General features: G+C 43.4%; 1 protein-coding gene across 7 annotated transcripts in view; it reads left to right on the top strand.

Moving 5' to 3' along the window:
* The window catches only part of ELF2 (E74 like ETS transcription factor 2), a 39,362-nt gene that overhangs the window by 7,746 nt on the left and 12,244 nt on the right, over positions 1-19,372 (top strand). For 2 of the 7 annotated variants that reach the window (XM_056321998.1, XM_056322006.1), the window contains exons 2-3: positions 154-349; positions 1,351-1,516. The exons of 1 other annotated variant lie outside the window; for it this stretch is intronic. In XM_056321998.1, the coding sequence (XP_056177973.1) occupies positions 278-349; positions 1,351-1,516 (238 nt within the window). In that variant the 5' untranslated portion in view covers positions 154-277. Of the gene's footprint in view, positions 1-153; positions 350-1,350; positions 1,517-13,699; positions 13,927-18,238; positions 18,259-19,372 lie in introns of those variants that run through there. 4 more of the 7 variants (XM_056322022.1, XM_056322011.1, XM_056322029.1 and 1 more) reach the window with 4 other exon arrangements.

A 19,372-nucleotide genomic window follows, 5' to 3' on the forward strand; every position in this document is an offset into this window, starting at 1 on the left:
AATTTTACCAAGATCAGTACATTCTGTCGCATCTGTTGTGTTCACCGATGCCCTCTTTTAATGCAGAGATGTAGCATGCAATAGCTTTCATAAATGTTGGAAGACTTTTGAATATAAACTATGCAAATAACTTAAAATTATTTTGTGTTTCAGCCACCTCTGCCTAGCTGTTTAACAGAAGTGGATTGTGAATTTAAGCCTTTGATAACCTCAGGCTGTCAGCATTACTGTCTTCGAGATAGATAACAACTCTCAAAGCATCTTCTGGGGATGCACCATGACATCAGCAGTGATTGACACTGGAGGCCCTGGCCTGGAGTTTGACAGCAATGGAATAAAAAATCAAGAGGTTAGAAAAATAAATAGCATTTATTTACTAACAAACCTGACATCTTTTATCTTAATTTGAAAGAATTCACTGTAAACCTGCTGTGAAAGCAAGTGGAATGGATTGGAGACTGTTGTGTGGGGAGGAGGGAGTCAGCCTGTTTTTCAAATGTTTTTTTTATTAGAAGATTTTTTTATCACAGAGAAATGGAAGCAGTAAGTTTTAAAGTCTGCAGTACAACTGTAGACTGGGTTTACAAAATTATATTTTATACTAAGCATCTCTTTCAAGTAAAGATCTCAGATGTTTCTTGAGGTGTAGAACAAGATGAGAACAGTACAAGGACCTTTTTCAGAATTAGTCCATGTGATGTATTTGCTGGTATTTTGCATTCTTATCAACAAATAATAGGTATACTCTACTATCCTGTAGCTTGTAGTAAATTGAATCTGGCAGACTTCCGCTTCTGCAACACTTTAACAGATTAAATATGCTGTTACAGACATTTTGATCCTTAAATAAGTTGGGATAGGCATATGGGCTTTGAAGTAGCCAGTTCTTTTGTGATAGCTTATGTACTTAATCCAAAACATGAGTGTTCATAAGATACAGGTCAGATGTAGGTATGTTGCAGTACACATGCAAAGCCTTGATTACATTTTTGAGAGCAGAGGGAGAAGAAACACTTCCCACAGCTGAATGTCTTAATTAGAAAGCTTTCTCTTTTCCATTATGTTAAAGCTGACTGATGCTTTAAATTTTGAGCGCTTAAAGCCAGGAAGATATCTTTGAGATTCAGGAAGGTCCCTTTGGTGGATGATAAGCTATTTTTAATTTTTTAAAAATCTCTTTTGCTTTAGAGGAAAATTTCCTTTAATAATCTTTAAAATTGTTATCATTTATTTCTTAAAATATTTAAGAACATAAGAGGAAAATATTGATGTAGAGTTCAACAGTGCAGTATTTAGAGCGTGTTTTTTTGGGTTTTTTTGTTTTTGTTTATTTTTTTTTCTTTTCTGTAGGAAAATGAGCCAGTCTCTGAATTCCCAGCAGTGATTGTGGAGCCAGTTCCTAGTGCCAGACTAGAACAGGGTTACGCTGCTCAGGTCCTGGTTTATGATGACGAGACTTACCTGATGCAAGATGTAGCAGAGGAACAAGAAATTGAGACTGAAACTGTGGAAACAGGTAGACTGACTTTAATGTTGTTGTGTCGGGGTTTTTTTTCCATGAGATTTTTGTCCTTTTAGAAGTCTCTGAGGAATGTGACTCTGTGTTTACCCACAGGGTGGAGATCCTGACTTGGGTTCATATCTCTTCCCTCTAAACTTAGTTTTACTTGGCTTCAGTGGTGACGGGATTGGGGCTTGACAGGTAGAAATGTCACCTTAGGTTCAGGACTCTGCATTGTAACACTATGTACCCTCATGAGCGGGTGGATCTTCGTTTATATATTTGTTACCTATTTATGCAGGGAGTTAACTGGATAACTAAACTTTTTTTAAAAAATCAGCTGAGCCACGAAGCTGGTTAGAATTTAGATTTACAATGTGTCTGAGCCATATAACTGCAGAGTAGCTGGCAATATGTGCTGTGCAGCTCTGTTTACACCTCATCTTGCAACACCTTCCCCCTTCCCATAAGCTCTATCCTTTGTCCCTTGCTATCCTGCCTTTTTGGTCCAAAAGCAGTTTTATTACTGCCTTAGTGGCAGGAGCGTGTGGCTGGGGGGGGGGGGGGGGGGGGGGGGATGGAGTTGGACTGTCTTTTTTATGGGCAAAAAGCCTAATAGATTGAAATTAACTCTATGTGGTAAAATAACAAGTTACGAAGAGGTAGAACTTTGGTGTTAAGGCAGCTGACCTGTTTAGTGACAAGCGTGTATCTTTCCATACACCTCTCTCCGAAGAACGTGATCAGGAGCTTTGAACTTTCTGAGAGGGACCAAAGTTTAAGCTGTCTGAAGAGATGAAAGTTGTGCTCCTGTGGGAGCCTAATTACATCTGACTGCCAGGCTGCTGCTGGGCTGCAATTCCAGTTGTCCCTCCCGCTTGCTTATTTGCGCTACTTCTCGTCCTCATTAAACCTTTTTTAGCCATTTCAGTAAGCCAATTTTGCAAGAAAAAATAGCCAGGAAACACTCAACGCTTCTGTATTTTTGTTTAGCTAACTTTCTGCTGGATTAGCATGTTGACATAGCACTTAGGGACATGGTTTAGTGGTGGACTTGGCAGTGCTAGGTTAACGATTGGACTTGATCTTAAAGGTGTTTTCCAACCTAAACGATGCTGTGATATGGCTCAACCAAGGGCCTGATGAGTGCTGGAGTAGGGAGTACACAGATGTGTAACCAAAGGGAGGACAGGTCTTGGGCACTCCATACTGAACTGGTGAGACCACTGGACTAGACCATGGATGGCATACGTTCCTATCCTTGGGCTGCGTAATTTAGAGTTGTTTGTTTGAATTCATGATGTCAAGGAAGCAAAAGAAATCAGAAAGACTCTTCTTTTCTTGCAGCTGCTTAACTTTGCAGCCCAGTAAACACACTGCATTCCCATCAGATTAGGTGGCTTTCAGTTCAAATTTCTCTGTACAGTAGATGCTATTGCTCATACATCTTTCTGAAGCTGGATATTAATCTCCTGTAGCACTGCATCAAAAATCACGTGCATCAGCTTATAGGATGTGCATGAATGAGTGCATGGTTTGGGTTTTGGGACAATACTTAAAATTCCAGTTTTTTCAAATGTGTTTTGATTTAAATATGGTAATTATAAGTTCAACAAATTCAGGTAAAGAAAAGATATGAAATACATACTTTTTTATTTATTTTTGACGGTGGTAATACATTTTTTTAAGAGTAAGGTAAGTGAGAAGTGCAGGTGTTCTTCCCAAGAAGCTTGAGTTTTCTGAATTAAACTTGTATTTGAAAACCTTGAAGAGCTTATACTTTGAAGGCTTGTGCATCAGAAGTGTTGCTTTTAAACACTAAGTCTGCTGTTTCTTGTAAGATTTTGGTAGACTAATGACTAACAGAACAAACAATTATTTTAGAATAAAAAGCTACCGCAAATGAACTCTATGTTCTTAAGTATCATTTTCCGGCCACAATAAATCGGTGGAAATGACAGTTAAAAACTGGTAGATGTTCTGTATGAATTTTTAAATTATTATTATTATTAAGCTACTGTTCAAAGAAACAAATATGTGGCTGCTTCCAAGTTTTGATGTTTGAAAGTACAGTCTTAAAATATATAGGGCAGTTGATACAATGTTACGGTGAGTTTGTGGCTCGAGATGTTGAGGAATGTCTTGACTGCAGATAGTTTGGTTGTGTTATTTGCTGAGATTTTTTGTGGTTTTTTTTTTAATTTCGCAATGACTTTGAAGTTAATTTGTCTTTCAAAATTTAGTTATAAAATATTAAAATAAGTTCAAATATTTAAAACTTTGTTTTAATAGTTTTTATATAAAAATTACAATGTGCACTAAAAAGCCAACTTAGAGCAATGTAGAGGAGAAATGAATGAAGATTCTAAAAGCTGTTTGTGACTATTACCATTTGTGATTCTAAAAGGTCTTTGGAGAGAGAGGTAATCTCCCCTTGCACAGCCGTTCCAATGCTATTTTCGTTATTATTTGTATAGTATATATACCATTAGTCCAGTGCAGTTTTCATGGTGTAATTATACGTGACAGTGACTAATGGTTCTTGCACAGAGTTTTTATCTAGTGTTGATGAAAGAAGTGCTTAATTTAGAGTGTTCTGGGGGAGGCAGTACTGGGGGGCATGTGTTTTGACCAAGGTGTTTTGGTACCAAGAGTCTTTCTGAATTCATCGCAGATACAGAGAGGTAAATTGGGTGGAGAGAAAGTATAAAGGCCCCAAGAAACATTCATTTTGGTAGTGTGCCTTTAGTATTGAGTTGCAGGAGAGTGAATCTGGATGCGTTTTTTAATTTTTAATTTTTGTAGGGGAAGGGAAGAGGTACTGGGAGAGGTGGTAAAGGGTGCCATAGGAAATATTCATGAGAAAGCAGGCTAAGGCAGTAACAAGTAAACAAGGTATAATAGTGTTTATTGAAAGATGTTTTAAGATGCTAATTTTCTGAAGTGCATATCTTTATTATGCTAATGATCCTAATTTAGATAGGTGCAACAGTTTGATTTCTGTGCATCTTAGAAGAAAAATCAATTGTTGCTAAATAAGTCTCAACTGATTCTACTTCATAAATGTCAGAATTAATTGCTACAAAAAAATTCACATTATTTGATAATGTATAGTTGTTGCACCAAGAATGAGTAGACTTATCTTTTGTGGTTCTAGACTCTACAGACAGCATGGTAAATACTAAAAGCTCATCTTAAAGAAGTCTTGGCAGTATTTGAAATCATACATATCCACGTAACGTCATACACACCCAGCTGTCAGTATCTCTACTGTTGGCCATGGACCTGGTGGGTTTTTTTTTTTTTTCTTCTTCCTGTGACAGTCCATTGGCAATTCCAATGACTACTGATTTACATGCTTTACAGTGTTACAGCATACATATTCCAAGAGCCTCCAGCTACTTTGCAGCTAATCAAAAGCTGCATAATTTAGTAAAACATAGTATTATCCTAGCCTTCAGAGGTAGGGATCAGTACCCCTTGTGATAAATGTAATGGGCTAGCTGATGTGGTAAAAATTACTTGGGACACTGAAGAGATGATTTGTGCTGTGCAGTGAATGGTTCTGTTAGTGGTTTGCTGTTCTGTGGTTGGATTTGAGACACTGTGGACTGTAGGGACTGTCGGTGCTGATCTGAATGTAGAATCAGGACCTGTAATGTTGTTTTGTATTAAAAAACTTCCTGCACTTATGAAACCACAATTCAAATAATACAGGCTATATAATAATTACAAATAGCTGTGTCTGTAATTACTGATGAATTTTTAGTTAATTCTAGCAGAGTATGGGGGTTTTGCCTGTCAGACTCTTTCCAGCCTGTTTCCCAATAATCTATCTTGATTCATTAATCAGGGATCATTAATCCTTTAATTATAAAATTAATCCATTAACTATAAAAGTAAAACCGAAGAGTCTTTTAACCAGCAAGAAAGACTTAATGGTTCAAGTTAGATTTTTTTTTTTCTTTTTTTGTCCTGTTCCAGAAGAAAACTGCCTGTTTGCTTGGAATATAAAAAAATCTTGACAAAGGAGTTTTCTAGGGAAAACAAAATGTAGGAATTTTGATCTTCTCAGATGACCGAATGACATTCTGAGTGGAAGTAGTGAGTGCCTTTTATGATGTTTGAAAGGAAAAGTATAAGCTTTAGATTGACAGAGTGTTTAAATTTCTTTTCCTGTGTGTATGATATTCTTAGGAGTGGTACCTTTGGACTGTTGGTTCTGAGTGTTACAGTCTTAGAAGTTTGTTTCCTGCAACAGTGAAAGTGTTTGCATCATAAACAATACATCCTTCTTAACAATTCTTCAATAATATCCAGATTTTGTAGGCTTCCATTTCCCGAGTAGTTATTTGTCGTTAATTACCACTTCAATTCTAGGATTTATTCAGCAAAATCTTTGTAGTTTACCTAACAGCAGAAGCTGCTGACTTTAAAGAATCAGTCAGTCTGAAATCAACTGTTGCTATAGTTCTGTTTGTTGGTCATGACACAGAACCTGTGCGGTGGATGTGTAGGTGTGTTAATGGGGGTAATCTAATCTTTGGATTTACTATATGCGCAGTGTTGAAGGTACCACAGTCATGATCAGCAGATCTTGTACACGGGTGATGCCTAGCCTTCTAGTCAAGTAAGGCATTAGATGAGTATTTCAGTAGGATAATGCCGTTTTAAAAACACCAAGTTATTGGGAACATTGTCATTAAAATTGGGTAGTACTTTCTGAACTCTCTTTGTGCTGATCTGATGTCTGCACAGGTCCTATTTTTCTTCTCTGTTACCCCACTTACGATGAATTTGCAAAACTAGCATTATTTGTTGTTTACAAATCTTGTTGAACAGTAGGCAGCTATGAAGCAGATGTTGCTGTAGGTACAGTAAAGCTTGATCACTATGAGAGGTATACCAAAATCATATTGCTACTATACACTCTGATTTAATTGATTCAGTGAATCTAACTTCTTGTATCAATAGTATTTTTCCCCTTATTTTTTTTATTAATCATCAAAGTTACAGTATTGGGTTTTTTTTCCTCACAATTTGTAAGATTAAAGAGGAAACAAAACCACTGCATTCAAGAAGTTGAGAATACCGTTTGACCTGTGAACTGTCACCACATTTTTTCATTTGATGTTCCATCAGAAATCCTCCCTGTGGTGCAAGTTGAAAGTCTGTTTTAATTCTGAAAATGTTATTGCCACAGGGGGGTAGAAGATCTGCATGAAAAAATGGGGATCTGAAAATGAGCCCCTCCAGGATTACAATCTGATGGAAAAATACTGACCTACAAAGACAACAATGATGGTATGTTTGTCTATAATCTTCTAATACTTTTTCCCCCTTACCAGGAAGTTCAGTTAAAACTAACATGTAAATGATAACCATTCTTAAGGATGGAGGAGGTTGAATAAACAGTGAGATTTAGGCTTAACTCCTCCTCCAATTTAAACAAATGCATAAATAAAAAATATACTTCAAGGCAAATCTTTTTACAGAGGAAATTTCAGATTGCTACTTAGACTGTTGTCACCGTTGAAACCAGCTTTATATCTCTATATAAAGTCTTTAGTTACTAGTTCTTCCTTCTGCTTTTATATGTATTCTCTCATTATAATTAAAACTGCTTCCCTTGACTTCTTTTGTATGAGTTGAGCCTGTGAACTCTTTGGTTATCTCAGCTAAGTTTTCATCAGTTGTTTAATACCATATACTAAGAGCTCAGTATTAGGTCTGGTTAGCATCTTACCTTTGATTACGGCATGTGTGTGTAAGGGATCAACAAAACATTGTGATCATCCATTTTGTCCAGACATTATTTGATTAAACTGACTTAAAAAAAAATGAGTTAACGCTAACATCTGGTATATGTTCAGGTAGTGTTGACATATCCTATTGGTTGAACTTAATTTCCTTACGCTGACAGCTTGATGAGATTTTTGAAAGTGGAGAGCAGTTTGCTTTAGAAGGCTCAACTGACTACAAACAAGAGTTTGGACGTTCTAACAACTTGATTAAGCTCTCAGTTTAAGTTGGTACTGCCTTCATCAAAGAGCTAAGATGAAGCCCGTTAGCTAGACAAAAGCAAGGTAAAACTTTGCGTGCAGTATTTGCTTTACTGCAGGAATTAGATGCCTCTAACACATTCATGGGTTAAGAATTTGTCCTTTGAATGTGAACTAATTTTATTTTTGACACCATGCTGCTGCTACATCAGTGTGATTTCCCACTCTGCCAAGAAATCAGTTGCGTTTTTCCTAGTTAAATGTTGATGACGGCGAAACAAAACGATCCCCCTCCCATTGCATGTGCTGTAGTATAGCACTTGGAGCAGTTACGCCCAGGGCATATACTGTTCTCAGTAACATTCTTAACTCAGAAATAAAATTCAGCTGCAACCTAAAATTTATGTCATCCTTGCTGGTGTTTCCTTTTCTGAGAAGTTAATGAAAAGAGCTATGCAGCTGCTCTATGGATGATACTATTTTAACATGACAGTAACAGCCAGGTTGCGGTGTCCAGTTCCTTCTAGATTTCAGGTTTCTGCCTTGGTGTGTTCAGTGCTCCATTCATACTGAAAGAACACTGCAAGGCTTGTGATAAAGCCTAATTTAACTACTCATTTCAGGCATAATTTTTATTTTATGAGGCTGGTGTGAGGCTAATTGAATGGCTTGCTAGTGTGGGGCATTATGGGTTGGACTTGAGATGTACAGATGCACGCTCCTCTCAACTCCCAATTCCAGTTGCAGCTGGGAGTGAGAAATTGCCGGATGTTACTGTGAAGACTCAGCCACAGCATTATACTAATGTGAGCTGAAAAATTTTGTGGTTTGTATCTTGAAATTAGAATGCAGTATGGCATGCCAAAACCATCGTGGTCCTTACTGATCAAAAATACAGTGACAAAGTTGAAAGTAACAATTTTAAAAGGTGATCTGTCTATTAAAAGGGAGGTTGTATTTGACAAATTCTAGGATCACAGTGAAAGCCGTATGTGTTTGAGCAGGACATTTAGTCCTTATAAAGGTTCAGTGGGCTTATAGAACAGACATTTGTTGTTAATGGAGAAGTCTTAAGGAATTGTAAATGCTAGGGCTTGAACAGAGAAGTTGCTTAATGGTGGCATAATTCATATGCCAGCCTATTACCAGTCTCAAATACTGTCCATTTCGTAAAATCATGTAATGTGTGATGTAAATACCTGATTTAGCTAGACTGCCCTGAAGTTAAGGAATTTCATTATGAGGCAGGGAAGTGCATATATCAATTTTGGTTGGTTTTTTTTTTTGTGACAGCCGATTTTTTTCTGGTTCCACATTCACAGGTAGTAATGCTGTAATGTAGACACTTGCTATTTTGAGTAACTCCTTTTCTGTTTGTCAAAGGTAGTACCAAATCCTGAGAACACACCTGTTTTTCTGTGTGGAACCACTAATTGCCATATGAATAGTGACACCAGGATCCTGATCAGAGGTGCAGATTGTGACAGACTCATGGCTTTGGTATAACTAGACTTCACGTGGTGTAGTCAGGAAGATAAATTTGGTGTGGTCACTGACCCTGTTGCTCAGTATTTCCCTGGTTCCTCCAGGGACACTTTTGAGTTTATTTTGCTATTACTGTTGAGTTTTTCTACCACGAATCCACAGTGGATAGTAATGGTTATGTTGATGTGCTGATAAAGGAGACTGCTGCGTCTTCTTGCATGTTTCTGGAATCTAACTTAAACATGTTTCCTTGTATTGTTATCCTTGTGATGCAGTAATAATTATCAACAATTTGATAGCCTGCTGTTGAGGACAGCAACTACTTCTCTAAGTATTAGATGTGAATTTCTTCAGGGTGCTGAGAAGAACTGACCTTTCTGTAACTATTTAAAATTTGTAGGCAGTTTTGATGCTCAGGACAGGACATACTTGGACTTCTGAAGTTACTTGAAATGTCAACCAAGCTAAAAACCTTCAGTTTTGTTTTTCTTTTGTTGCTTGCAATTTCTCATGTAGACTGCAAATACTACCCTTGGACAGATTGCCATCTGCCCTTGACTACTTGCTTAAATGAAGTCAGACATATCACCTCTGTAACAATAAGTGACTGCTTTATGATAATTGCTTTTTCCCAGGGTAGCTTTGTCATACTAGAATACAACTGGAAACCTCTCTGGCTAAAAGTAGTTAAATGTGTGGAGTTTTTTCTTTCTTGGCTCATCATTTGCTGTTAGTGAAGTGCTGCTGGCAGGCTGTACTTGAAGCTTTTCAAGTCACAAAGCTTGTGAAATAGTTTTCTGAGAGGAACTACAGTCTGTTACCATGGAATGTTTTCAACCTATTTGTCAGAACTGTGGGTAGGGCAACTTTGCATGGGAGACAACAGGAGAGGAGACTGACAATTCCTCTGTAGCCACTGAATGCTGTATTAGTTTTGAGGGCTGTTCGAGGAAGTGCTTGAGATAATTGATCCCACACCCATTCACTTATGCTGAAACCTTTTAGTTTTTCGTATTTTGAATTTTTACATCCGTGGCCTTTCATACATTTAATCGCATCCAGCTTCTTCTCCTGAGTTGTCTTTCACTTTTTCAAAATAATCAGGATGAAGTTTAACTGGTGTATATTGCAAAGAAGTAGTGAAGCTTATTTCCTTTGATGTGAACAAAGTTGTCCGTATCCCTTGAGAAGAAAGTGTGAGTTGATACGTGTTTTACTTGTGTGTTTGTACAAGTAGCGGGATACAATTCACTTGGGTGTTCCAGTTGTCCAAGTTCCTTATCTACCAAAGACTCTGAAGTGCACAGGCACGGAGGTGCTGTCAGCTAAAAATGTGCTAACTTGTTATTGTCTTGAAATTACTTATGACTGACTACATTCCTGTGTGTCATAAGCACAGTTTTGAATGGTAGCTTTCCTGCATATTAGAACATGTTGACTTTTTTTGTTGTTGTTGTTTCTGGCAGCTGGTAGATGTAGCATGGGATGAGCATGTAGGTCTACCTGGCTGTCTTGACAGCTGAGCTTGTGGTTTACAAAATTACGGTAAAGCTTAGTCTCTGTACATTTAACAGTTAAGAAAAGATAGTAGGCTAAGAAATACATTTCTGGCTGACAAAGAATGATGATGTTTGCTTCTGTTATTTTTTTCTACATTTTTCATGCCAGAGAAACATAAGTTAATCTGTAATGTTATGTTGTCTTGTTACATTACAGTAAATACTTCTTGCCTCGTTGGGCCACCAGCACTCTTTGAGTAGATTTTGTAGCGCTCTTTGTTAGCCTTCTGCCTAGAAAGGAGGCTTTAAAAGAAGTGAAAAAATTAAGTGCATGTTTACTTTTTTCTCTATTGACTGTCTCTCTTCCCCTGAAATGGTAAGATTTTATTAGTGTGACAAATCAATTAGTGTCCAGCATAAAATTATGGAAATCGTATAGTTTAAACAGAACTGCAGAACTTCTGGGAAAAATCACATTCCTCCTTAAAGACAGTGTTATGCTTTAATACTATACTTGTATAAATAGGTTGGGCACAGGTCAAAGTGATCATTTCATAGATTTGTGGTAGTTGTGTAGATTATAATCTTGGAAGTGCATGGGCTTGGACTTTTTTGAACTGACTGGAATCCCTTGGGCATCCAAAGATACTCTCTCCATGTACGATCAGGGAGAGCGAAGAATCAGAATAATGTGTGCAGCTGTTCGAGTCCATTTCATGTGAATTGGCAAACACTGTGCTAAGTCTGTGCTCGCAGTAGTAAATAAATGTTGCTTAGAAAACCGTTATTAGATCAAGAACTTGATGTTTTATACTGGGTTTTTTATTTGTTTTGGACACATGGTGTTTGTCAAAAATTACACGTGCCAGTTACTTGAATGCACTTATTCAAGGAGTCCACATATCTTACTCAGAACTTTGTTCCACCCATAGCGGGTTGAGGGAACAACTTGGACAGGAGTCAAATGCTTTCCGTTTGTGACTGTAAGTTGCAATCAGTAAACAATCCCCACTGAATTGCAGAGCGAACAGTAAAGCAGACAAGCTGTGAATGCATCTTTTCCAAAGTAAGTGTGAACACCTATTGACACAGGTCTGAATCTTCAAAGGTATTTAGTGTCTTAGTGCACCTTTTGATTTGGATCTAAACTGGAAAACTATTTTTAACTGTGTTTTGTTGTTGCGGACCTAACAGCTTGAAGAGAAGTGGAGGTAAATTATGGTTTTTAATAACAGTAGGTACACAAGACAAAGTGACATGAGTGCACAGGTATTTCCATACTCTGTATGCAAGCTGAATCTACGGTGCTGCTAAACTATGCTGCAGGAGGTTTCCACGTCAATTTGAGGATGTTTTAATGAAGGGTTATGAAGTTCTATTGCACATTAAAGTGCACGCCTACTTAAAATGCCTTTACTTGTCCTTGGGCTTGTCTCCATGAGAAAAATTTCTGCTGGAGAATACAGCAGAGTCCCCTAGTGGAAATGCTGACAGAAGGAATTCTTGTTAACACTGCTGTTCCACCTCTCTGAATAACACAAGCTGACAGGAGCACTCTGCTGCTGGCAGAGCTGTATCTGCATGAGAGCTTGTTGCCGTCACAGCTGGCAGAGCATGCCTTTTTTGTCCATGCTTCTGGCTGGAAAGAGCTCGGCTGGCAAAACTTCCGCACAGACCTACCTTTAGATATCACGGCTCGAATGTGAGACTGAGTGATCTCGCTTGCAGGTCTCATTCGTTATCTGTTGAGGTGATGAAAAGATTTAATTCCTTACAGCCAGGAATAGATGAGTGAAGTCTACAAAATGCCTGAATTTTTATTTGTGTGTATAAACGTGATTGTCAAATTGTATTCCTAAGAAGCTGTGAGAGTTGCAGCAGGTGTATGACCTGTCAAAAGTTTGAGGTCCTGAATGTGCCAGTTGGAGGTGGTTTATGCTGAATGCTACTCTGCGATTTCTGTGCTGGGGAAAAATGCTTCGAAATGTTTGCATGTGGTCTAGGTCCTAGGACTACTAAAACTTGAGAGGACTAAAAAATTACTAAAACTACTAAAAAAGGGAGAGACACCTTCTTGTCAGATTGACGCAGCCGGTGCCCTTCACCTTTTTGTAGCGGAGCTGTGAAGCTGTTGTGTACAGGGGAGCCTCTTTGGGCAGTAAGCGGTTGCTCGATACTTTTGCTAATGGCTTAATAACACGGGCCTCGTCAGGTGTGCGTGGCGTGAAGGCAGGAGCTCCTATGCGTGAGCTCCATGCGTGAGCTCTGTGCAGGCTCCTGTGTGTGAGCTCCAAGTGTAGCTTCTTCATGCGTGCTCCTATGCATGATCTCCATGCGTAGCTCTGTGCAGGCTCCTATGTGTGATCTCTGTGCGGGACATACTTTGGTCTTCTTGGCACAGCTGCTGCTCTTGGCATGCAGCTCTGAAGTTTTACCCCGAGAGTAAGCAGCGAGCAGCACAGGGACTCAGCCGGGGAGCCTGCAGAGCATCTTCTCCCGCCGTGCCGCTGTGCAGCTGCAGCGCGGGCCGGGCAGGCTGCGGTGTTGCTGAAGCGGGTTGTTCTTCAGAGGGGAGAGGAGACATCCCTGCGCAGCGGTGGTGCTGGTTGTATTTTCAATTAAGCGAGCGATGCAGCTTTTGTCCCTGCGGATGTGCCCGGGGGGTGGGTTTGATGAGGATGGGGCCCCAGGCGGGCTGGAAAAGGCGCCTGAAGTTCCCCTGGGCTCGGCCCTGCTCCCGTCAGGGGGACGAGGGGGATAATCGCGTTCCATAAGCCCGGAGCCTCCTGGCAAAGCACGGCTGGAGTAGGTGGCCCGGCAATTAGCCTAGGGCCGGACTGATTAAGGTTGCCCGGGTGAGGACTAACGGGCTTATCCCGAGGGGAGCGCTGCCCCCGTGGAAAGGGGCTGTGTCGGTAGGCGGGGGCCGGGGCCAGCGCTCCGGGCGCGTCAGCGGGGCACGGAGCGGCGAGCGGCGGGGCGATGGCGGGGCCGGCGCTCGGGCCGCCGCCGGCCCCGGTCGCCTCTCGGGCCGCGCTCCCGCGGGGCGGCGGGGGAGGCACTCTCCGCGCCCCGGGCGGCCGGCGGGGCCCCGGCGGCTTCCCCCGCCCGCGGGCGGTCCCGCGCTGCGGCGGCGGCGAGTGCCGGCGCGGCACTTCCTGTCTGAGGCCGGCGGCGGAAGGATCGCGTGCGCCGCGCCGCCCCGCAGGAAGCGCTCCCGCCGCCGCCGCCGCCGCGCCGTGGCGGTGCCCGCGCCGCGCGCCCTATCCGCCGCCCGCGCCGCGCCGCCCCGCGGGAGCGCGCCCCGCCGCCGGGCCCCGCGCGCGTTCCCGGCGCGCGTCCGCCCGCCGGTCAATGTGAAGCCGCTCCGGCAGCGTAAACATGGCGACGTCCCTGCATGAGGGGCCCACGAACCAGCTCGACCTCCTCATCCGGGCCGGTAAGCTGCCCCGCGCGGCTGCACCGCGCCGCCGGCAGCGCCGGGGCGGGAAGGGATGGCGGCGGGGAGCGGGGAGGGGGGGAAAGCTGCGGCGGCGGGAGGGGAAGCACCGGGGGGCAATCAGGAAGTGATCCCGTCCGTGCGGCCGGCCCGGCGTGCGGCCGCCGGCGCTCCGCGGCACCTGCCCCCGGCGCGGGCGTCCCCGCTGCCGCCGCCGCGGCGGAAGTTGTGGCGGGGCGGGCGGCGGAGTTTTGCGGGGTTTGCGCGGCCGGGGTCAGAACCAGGAAGTGTGCGAGGTTGTTGTCCTCCCGCCTCCCCCGGCCGGGCCGGGCCGGGCCGGCCCTCCTCCCGCCGCCGCCACGCTGTCTGAGCGGGAAGGCCGAGCGCTCGCTGCCTCGCTCCGCTCCGTACGCAGGGCCGCGGCCCGGCCTCCCGGGGCGCTGCGCGTCCATGTGTCCACCTCCCGTGTCCCCCCCCGACACCGTCCGCCATCTCCCCCCCCTCCCCCCCGTGCCCTTTTAAACTCTGCGGCGGCGGAGCGGGAGGAGGCGCCCGCGGGCGGGGGCCGTGGCCCACGTGTGCGGAGAGGGGAGGGGGGGGAAGCGGGGGGGGGGGGGGGCGCGCGTCCCCTCCCCCACGCGCGCTGCGTAGCGGAAGCAGCGCGCTCCCCCGGGGCCCCCCGAGCGGGAGGGGAGGGGCGGCCGCCGTTGGCGGGCGGCGGGGCGGGGCCGGCGGCCGCCAATGGGAGCGCGGCGAGCGGCGGAGTGGCGGCGCCCCGCGGGGCTGTTGGGGCGCGCACGGAATTGGAGGGAAGCGGAGTGTAAACACGGAAGCGGGGGCGCCGCCGCCGCCGGGCCGCACGTGGCCGCCCCTCCCGGCGGGCGGGCGCGCGTCCCGGCCCGGGGCCGGCAGCCGGGGAAGGCGCGGCGCAGCGGGGCTCTACGGGCGGCTCCGTGCTGGGAGTGGAAGAGAGGCCGCGGTAGTGCCGTTCCTTGCCGGCGGCCCGGGCAGGTGCTGCGCACCTCCGGGCCAGTCCCGCCGCACCGTCGCGTCTTGAAGCCCCCGCCTGAGCCGCTCTGCCGGGACGAGGCCGTTTACCCGAGCTCCGGCGTCTTGTCGGGGCCGCGTTCAGAACCGGGCATGGTTTGGCTTGGTTTGGTTCCGTTAAACCCCGCCGCTCCTGACGGTGGGACGCGGGGCGGCCCCCCGTGTGTCCCTGCGTGCGGTGCAGCCCTGGGGCCAGCACGGGCCGGGTCTCGCCGCTCCGAAAGGAATAACCGTTTCAGACCTGCCGTTCTCCACCGGGGCGGTGCCGGCTGCGGTTTTATTTTTGTCGTTCCAGCGCGGAGCTGAACTTTTTTTAAAGCAGTCGGTGGGAATGGCGCGCAGCGTGCGGCGTTGTAGGTCTGTGCTAGCACGGAGGCGTGCGAAGGGTAAATGCTCCGTCACTTAACCAGTGTGTTAAGCTGTTCTTTTAAAAAAAGGGGAGCCAGTCGCATTTTTTGTAATGGTTTATTTTATTGAATGTGGAAAGACACTCAGGATTTTTCAGAGTGGGGGAGCAAATGCCAGCCACATGCAAAACAGCCTCCCCCCCCAGACAACAAAGCAACGAAGAACTGTTCTGCTGCAGAACAGAAAAAGTGGAGTGTTTAGACACCTTCCTGTATATGAAGAAGATTGCTTTGCTTCACCAGTAGAACACACACCTCTCGGATTTCTGCAGGGCTCACTGCTGCAGGAGATTTCAGTTAGTTGACTTTTGCTTTTTATTGTTGATAAAATAGAGAACGTTAAAGTAGTTGATTATTGTGTCAACGGTGTAACTAGACTGCTTGTGCGTCAACCCTTGGATAGATAACAAATGACCTTTGTGCTGCTCTTTCTGATGTCCTTAGCCCAGCCGACTTAATTTTTTATATGTATATATATTTGCATTGCAGTGAGGGATACAGATACCTATGCACGTCTAGTATCCCCATCTGTATATACTGTCAGGATGCCATATCTGTTTACTTATTTACGTATGTAGATGCTATCACGTGGATTTAAGAGAGGAATGCTTTATCCTACGGGATTATATTAATTCTGCCTTGCCTTTTCCCGTGGCTGCTGGCCTCAGTGTTGGCAAAACTTCACAGTGCTTGGTAACTGGGAGAAGAACCTGAAGCAGTAACAATTTTAGTCCAGCCTTACCTCAATTGCTGGTTCTAAGAGCAACTCCTAAATGACTTTACAAAGATAGGTTTTGGCTTCGTAGCTGATGTTTCTCTCAGTATTGGGCTGATAACAGATAGGGCTCACAGGGAAACAAGCATTTCAGGTGTTTGCTCTTGTCTTCATCATTGATTGCTGCTATGCAGCGGGTTATGTATCATCCTTAAATTGTATGCAGCTGAAAGTCTTCTGAATGAACAGAGCCAGGCTTAGGGAAATACTAAAAAACCCAAGGAATTTGTTCTTCAGGTTCTCAACAAATGTCTGCCGTAAAACAAGCAGTAAACTGAAAATGCTTTCTTTTCCAGTCAAGTGTTGCATGCAGAAAGATTTCTGGGTGTTAGCTATATGGGCAATTCAGCTGTTTTTAATTAAAATGTGGTTTAAGCACTGTTACTGCCTTCTACTACTGTTTACTGTGGTCTTTTAAATGCTGAGATAAAACAAGCATGTGAACGCCAGTAAACTTAAATGAGGTCTGTTAGCTTATGTGTAGTCACTCTTGACTGAGTTCCATGCTTGGAATTGGGAATTCTTCATTAAAGTATTGCTCTGGTTGCCTGATAGTATTAAAGGATAAGCTATTGTAAATCAGGTGCTACAGTTAAGTGTTGACCTTGTAAATGCAGACATCGATAGGTCTTCAGATAAAGAGGGGGGAGCTGTATCATAGTTTCAAGAAGCACTGTTTTGAAAATTTCGGTTCCTTTTGGTTTTTTTTCTTCTCTTTTGCTTTAATTCGTTTTGTTACTCTTGTTTTAGGTTAAAACTGGGGCATTGTTTCAAAATGGATATGTTGCCAATATTTTCTTCTGTAAAGCTAAAGTATGGCCCTGTTAGACTTAATTACCAAGTTTGGTATTTTGTAACAGCTGTTGAGAGCCTTGAATAATCTACTGTATGCGCTATTTATTTAGAAAGTGAAGCTAGAAGACATTCGGTCAACAGTGAAGATAGACCCAACCAGCCTAGTTAACTGTTAACGTTTTAAAAATTATTTTCTAAGAGGAATTTTTTTTTTCCTGAAAACAGATCAGAAGGGTTTTTTTAATTAAAATAAAATGCCAGAGAATCAGAGCTCTTCATAAGAGCAGTAGGATGAGATTTGGTTTAAAAGAATGAAAGGTAAGTGGTGGTATTAGCTCTGATGTGTTCTATCTAGATCTGTAAATGGCCGTTCTCCTGTTACTCAACTTACCAAAAGTCTGGGAAATTTACTTCCATCCATTAAACTCTTTTGGTTTGTTTGGGCAACTGATACTCTTCCTGAAGTGGATATATAAGGTAACAGGGATCCATACTAAGTTGTTTACTCAAGCAATACAGGCTATTGTAGTCTCGGAGTCTTATATATGTGTACAGTGGTAAGCTGATAGTATAACTATAATAAAAAATTTGTCAATCTGGACGTTTTTAAAGAGAAGGCTCGTACACGTCATTCTTTGGTTAGAAATTTTTCTGCCCACAGTGATACTGTGTTTGTGCATCACAACCTTGGATGTATTGAGAGATGATTAAGGTTGCTGTGATGATGTGTGTTTGTCTGGCACAAGCTATAGGAGCCTGATAGGTACTGCATGGTAAGTAGCTGCCAGCGATTTTCTGTGGTGATGGCTTTTGACTGAAGTAGGCTTTGTTTTTCTAATTGAGGAATCCTACTCCTTTCGTTTACTTTCCCCCCACCCCCTGTCTTTATTGTGAGAAGTGCTACCAAGTGTTGATGACACTTGATCTAGCCATCTGCAAGAACAGCTGCCTGGTTTTTCCCTGTCCCATCCCCTCTGTGAGAGAACCTGTTCCCCCACTTAATCTTTTGGGATATCTTTTCTAGCTGTATTTTTCATCACGTCCCCTGACTGAACACTCTGACTTGCTGTCTTCTATTCGACATTTTCTAGAGCGGCAAAAAGATGTTTTAGGTAAAACTTCTGTTGAGTTACAAATTCACACTTTTCTCTTCCAAATGTGTTGGTGCAGTAGTGTTGCCTGATCACTACTGCAGACTCCTAATGCTCGCTGGGTGGGCAGAAGCTCCTCAGGCTAAACCCAGGGACTGGCTGCAGGAGAATATAGGTAGCTGAGAAGACTTCAAACTTGGTTGTAGCACTTGTTTTGGTAACTACTTTAATAGATGTCTTTTTGGCAATGTTAGGTTAATTTGTTAACTGTCATGATAGACAGACAGCATGTGTGTTGTCCCAGCCAAAGCCAGAAGTGTTACTATTTTTTGCTTGGGTTTTTTTTTTAGGTGGCAATTTCAGTGGAGACCTAAGTAACTCATGCTGGAAAAACATTTGTGAAGCATGTATTTTCAAATGGCAGAAGCCTGTGAGGAGTAGATAGTGCTGGTTTTGTTGGAAACGGAAGGCTGGCTTTGGGCAGAGGTTGGGTGGCTCCTTTGCTCCTTGGCTCTTTTGTTAGGGGGTTGCAGCCTTAGTCCCTAATGCTAGGCGGGTTGTGTCTCCTTTCCCTCCGCTCTAGCCCCTCAGCAGAATGCCATAAAGCTGCAGAAGTACAAAGATGGCTTTCAGCTGTCTCTTTTGCCTTGTTCCTGTTCTCTGTTAAGTACATCTCTCTTGTGGTGCAGCATCTAAACTGCTTCCTATGGGAAATACTTTGGATATAAAAGTAGGAAAATTTTGTAGGCTTTTAAGCATTTAGGAGTAGGTGACTTCAGTAAGCTAAATCGGTACTCTTTTTACAATTGAAATTTTGCAACTGTTGTTTGAGTTTCTTTATATATCGAAGCTGATATCTGCGTAGAAGCAAGATAACTAGTTGTCCCGAACACAGAAACCAGCAGAAACAAATGAAAATGATACAGTCCTTTGCTGCAGGGGTAGCAGAGGAGCTGGTGGAAAAGCTTTGCTTTAAATATTTTTTCATGCTTTAGGGTAATAATAAATGCTGATTTGGAGTTGTGGATTTCAGTATTGATGTAGAATCAATACATTTATAATGACTAGCTGAATATTAATTATTCCTGTGTTCTGATGATAAGTGGAAGGTTTCATCAGGTAGATGAGGGGAAACTCTAGTCATCAGTTCCCGTGAAACTGAAGCTTCTCTTTAGAAAGAAAAAAAATCTTTAGGTAGAGCTTTTCCTGCAGGGCCACTCTGTTTCAGTGCAGGTGTTCAGCCTCTCACTCAGGACACCCCAAAATGCTGCTTGGGAAAGAACCAGCAGCTTGCCTGGGCATGGGAGCACCCAGGACTGCAGCTGGGGAAA

The sequence above is a fragment of the Falco biarmicus genome, chromosome 1, assembly GCF_023638135.1.
Source record: "Falco biarmicus isolate bFalBia1 chromosome 1, bFalBia1.pri, whole genome shotgun sequence".
Taxonomy (NCBI): Eukaryota; Metazoa; Chordata; class Aves; order Falconiformes; family Falconidae; genus Falco; species Falco biarmicus.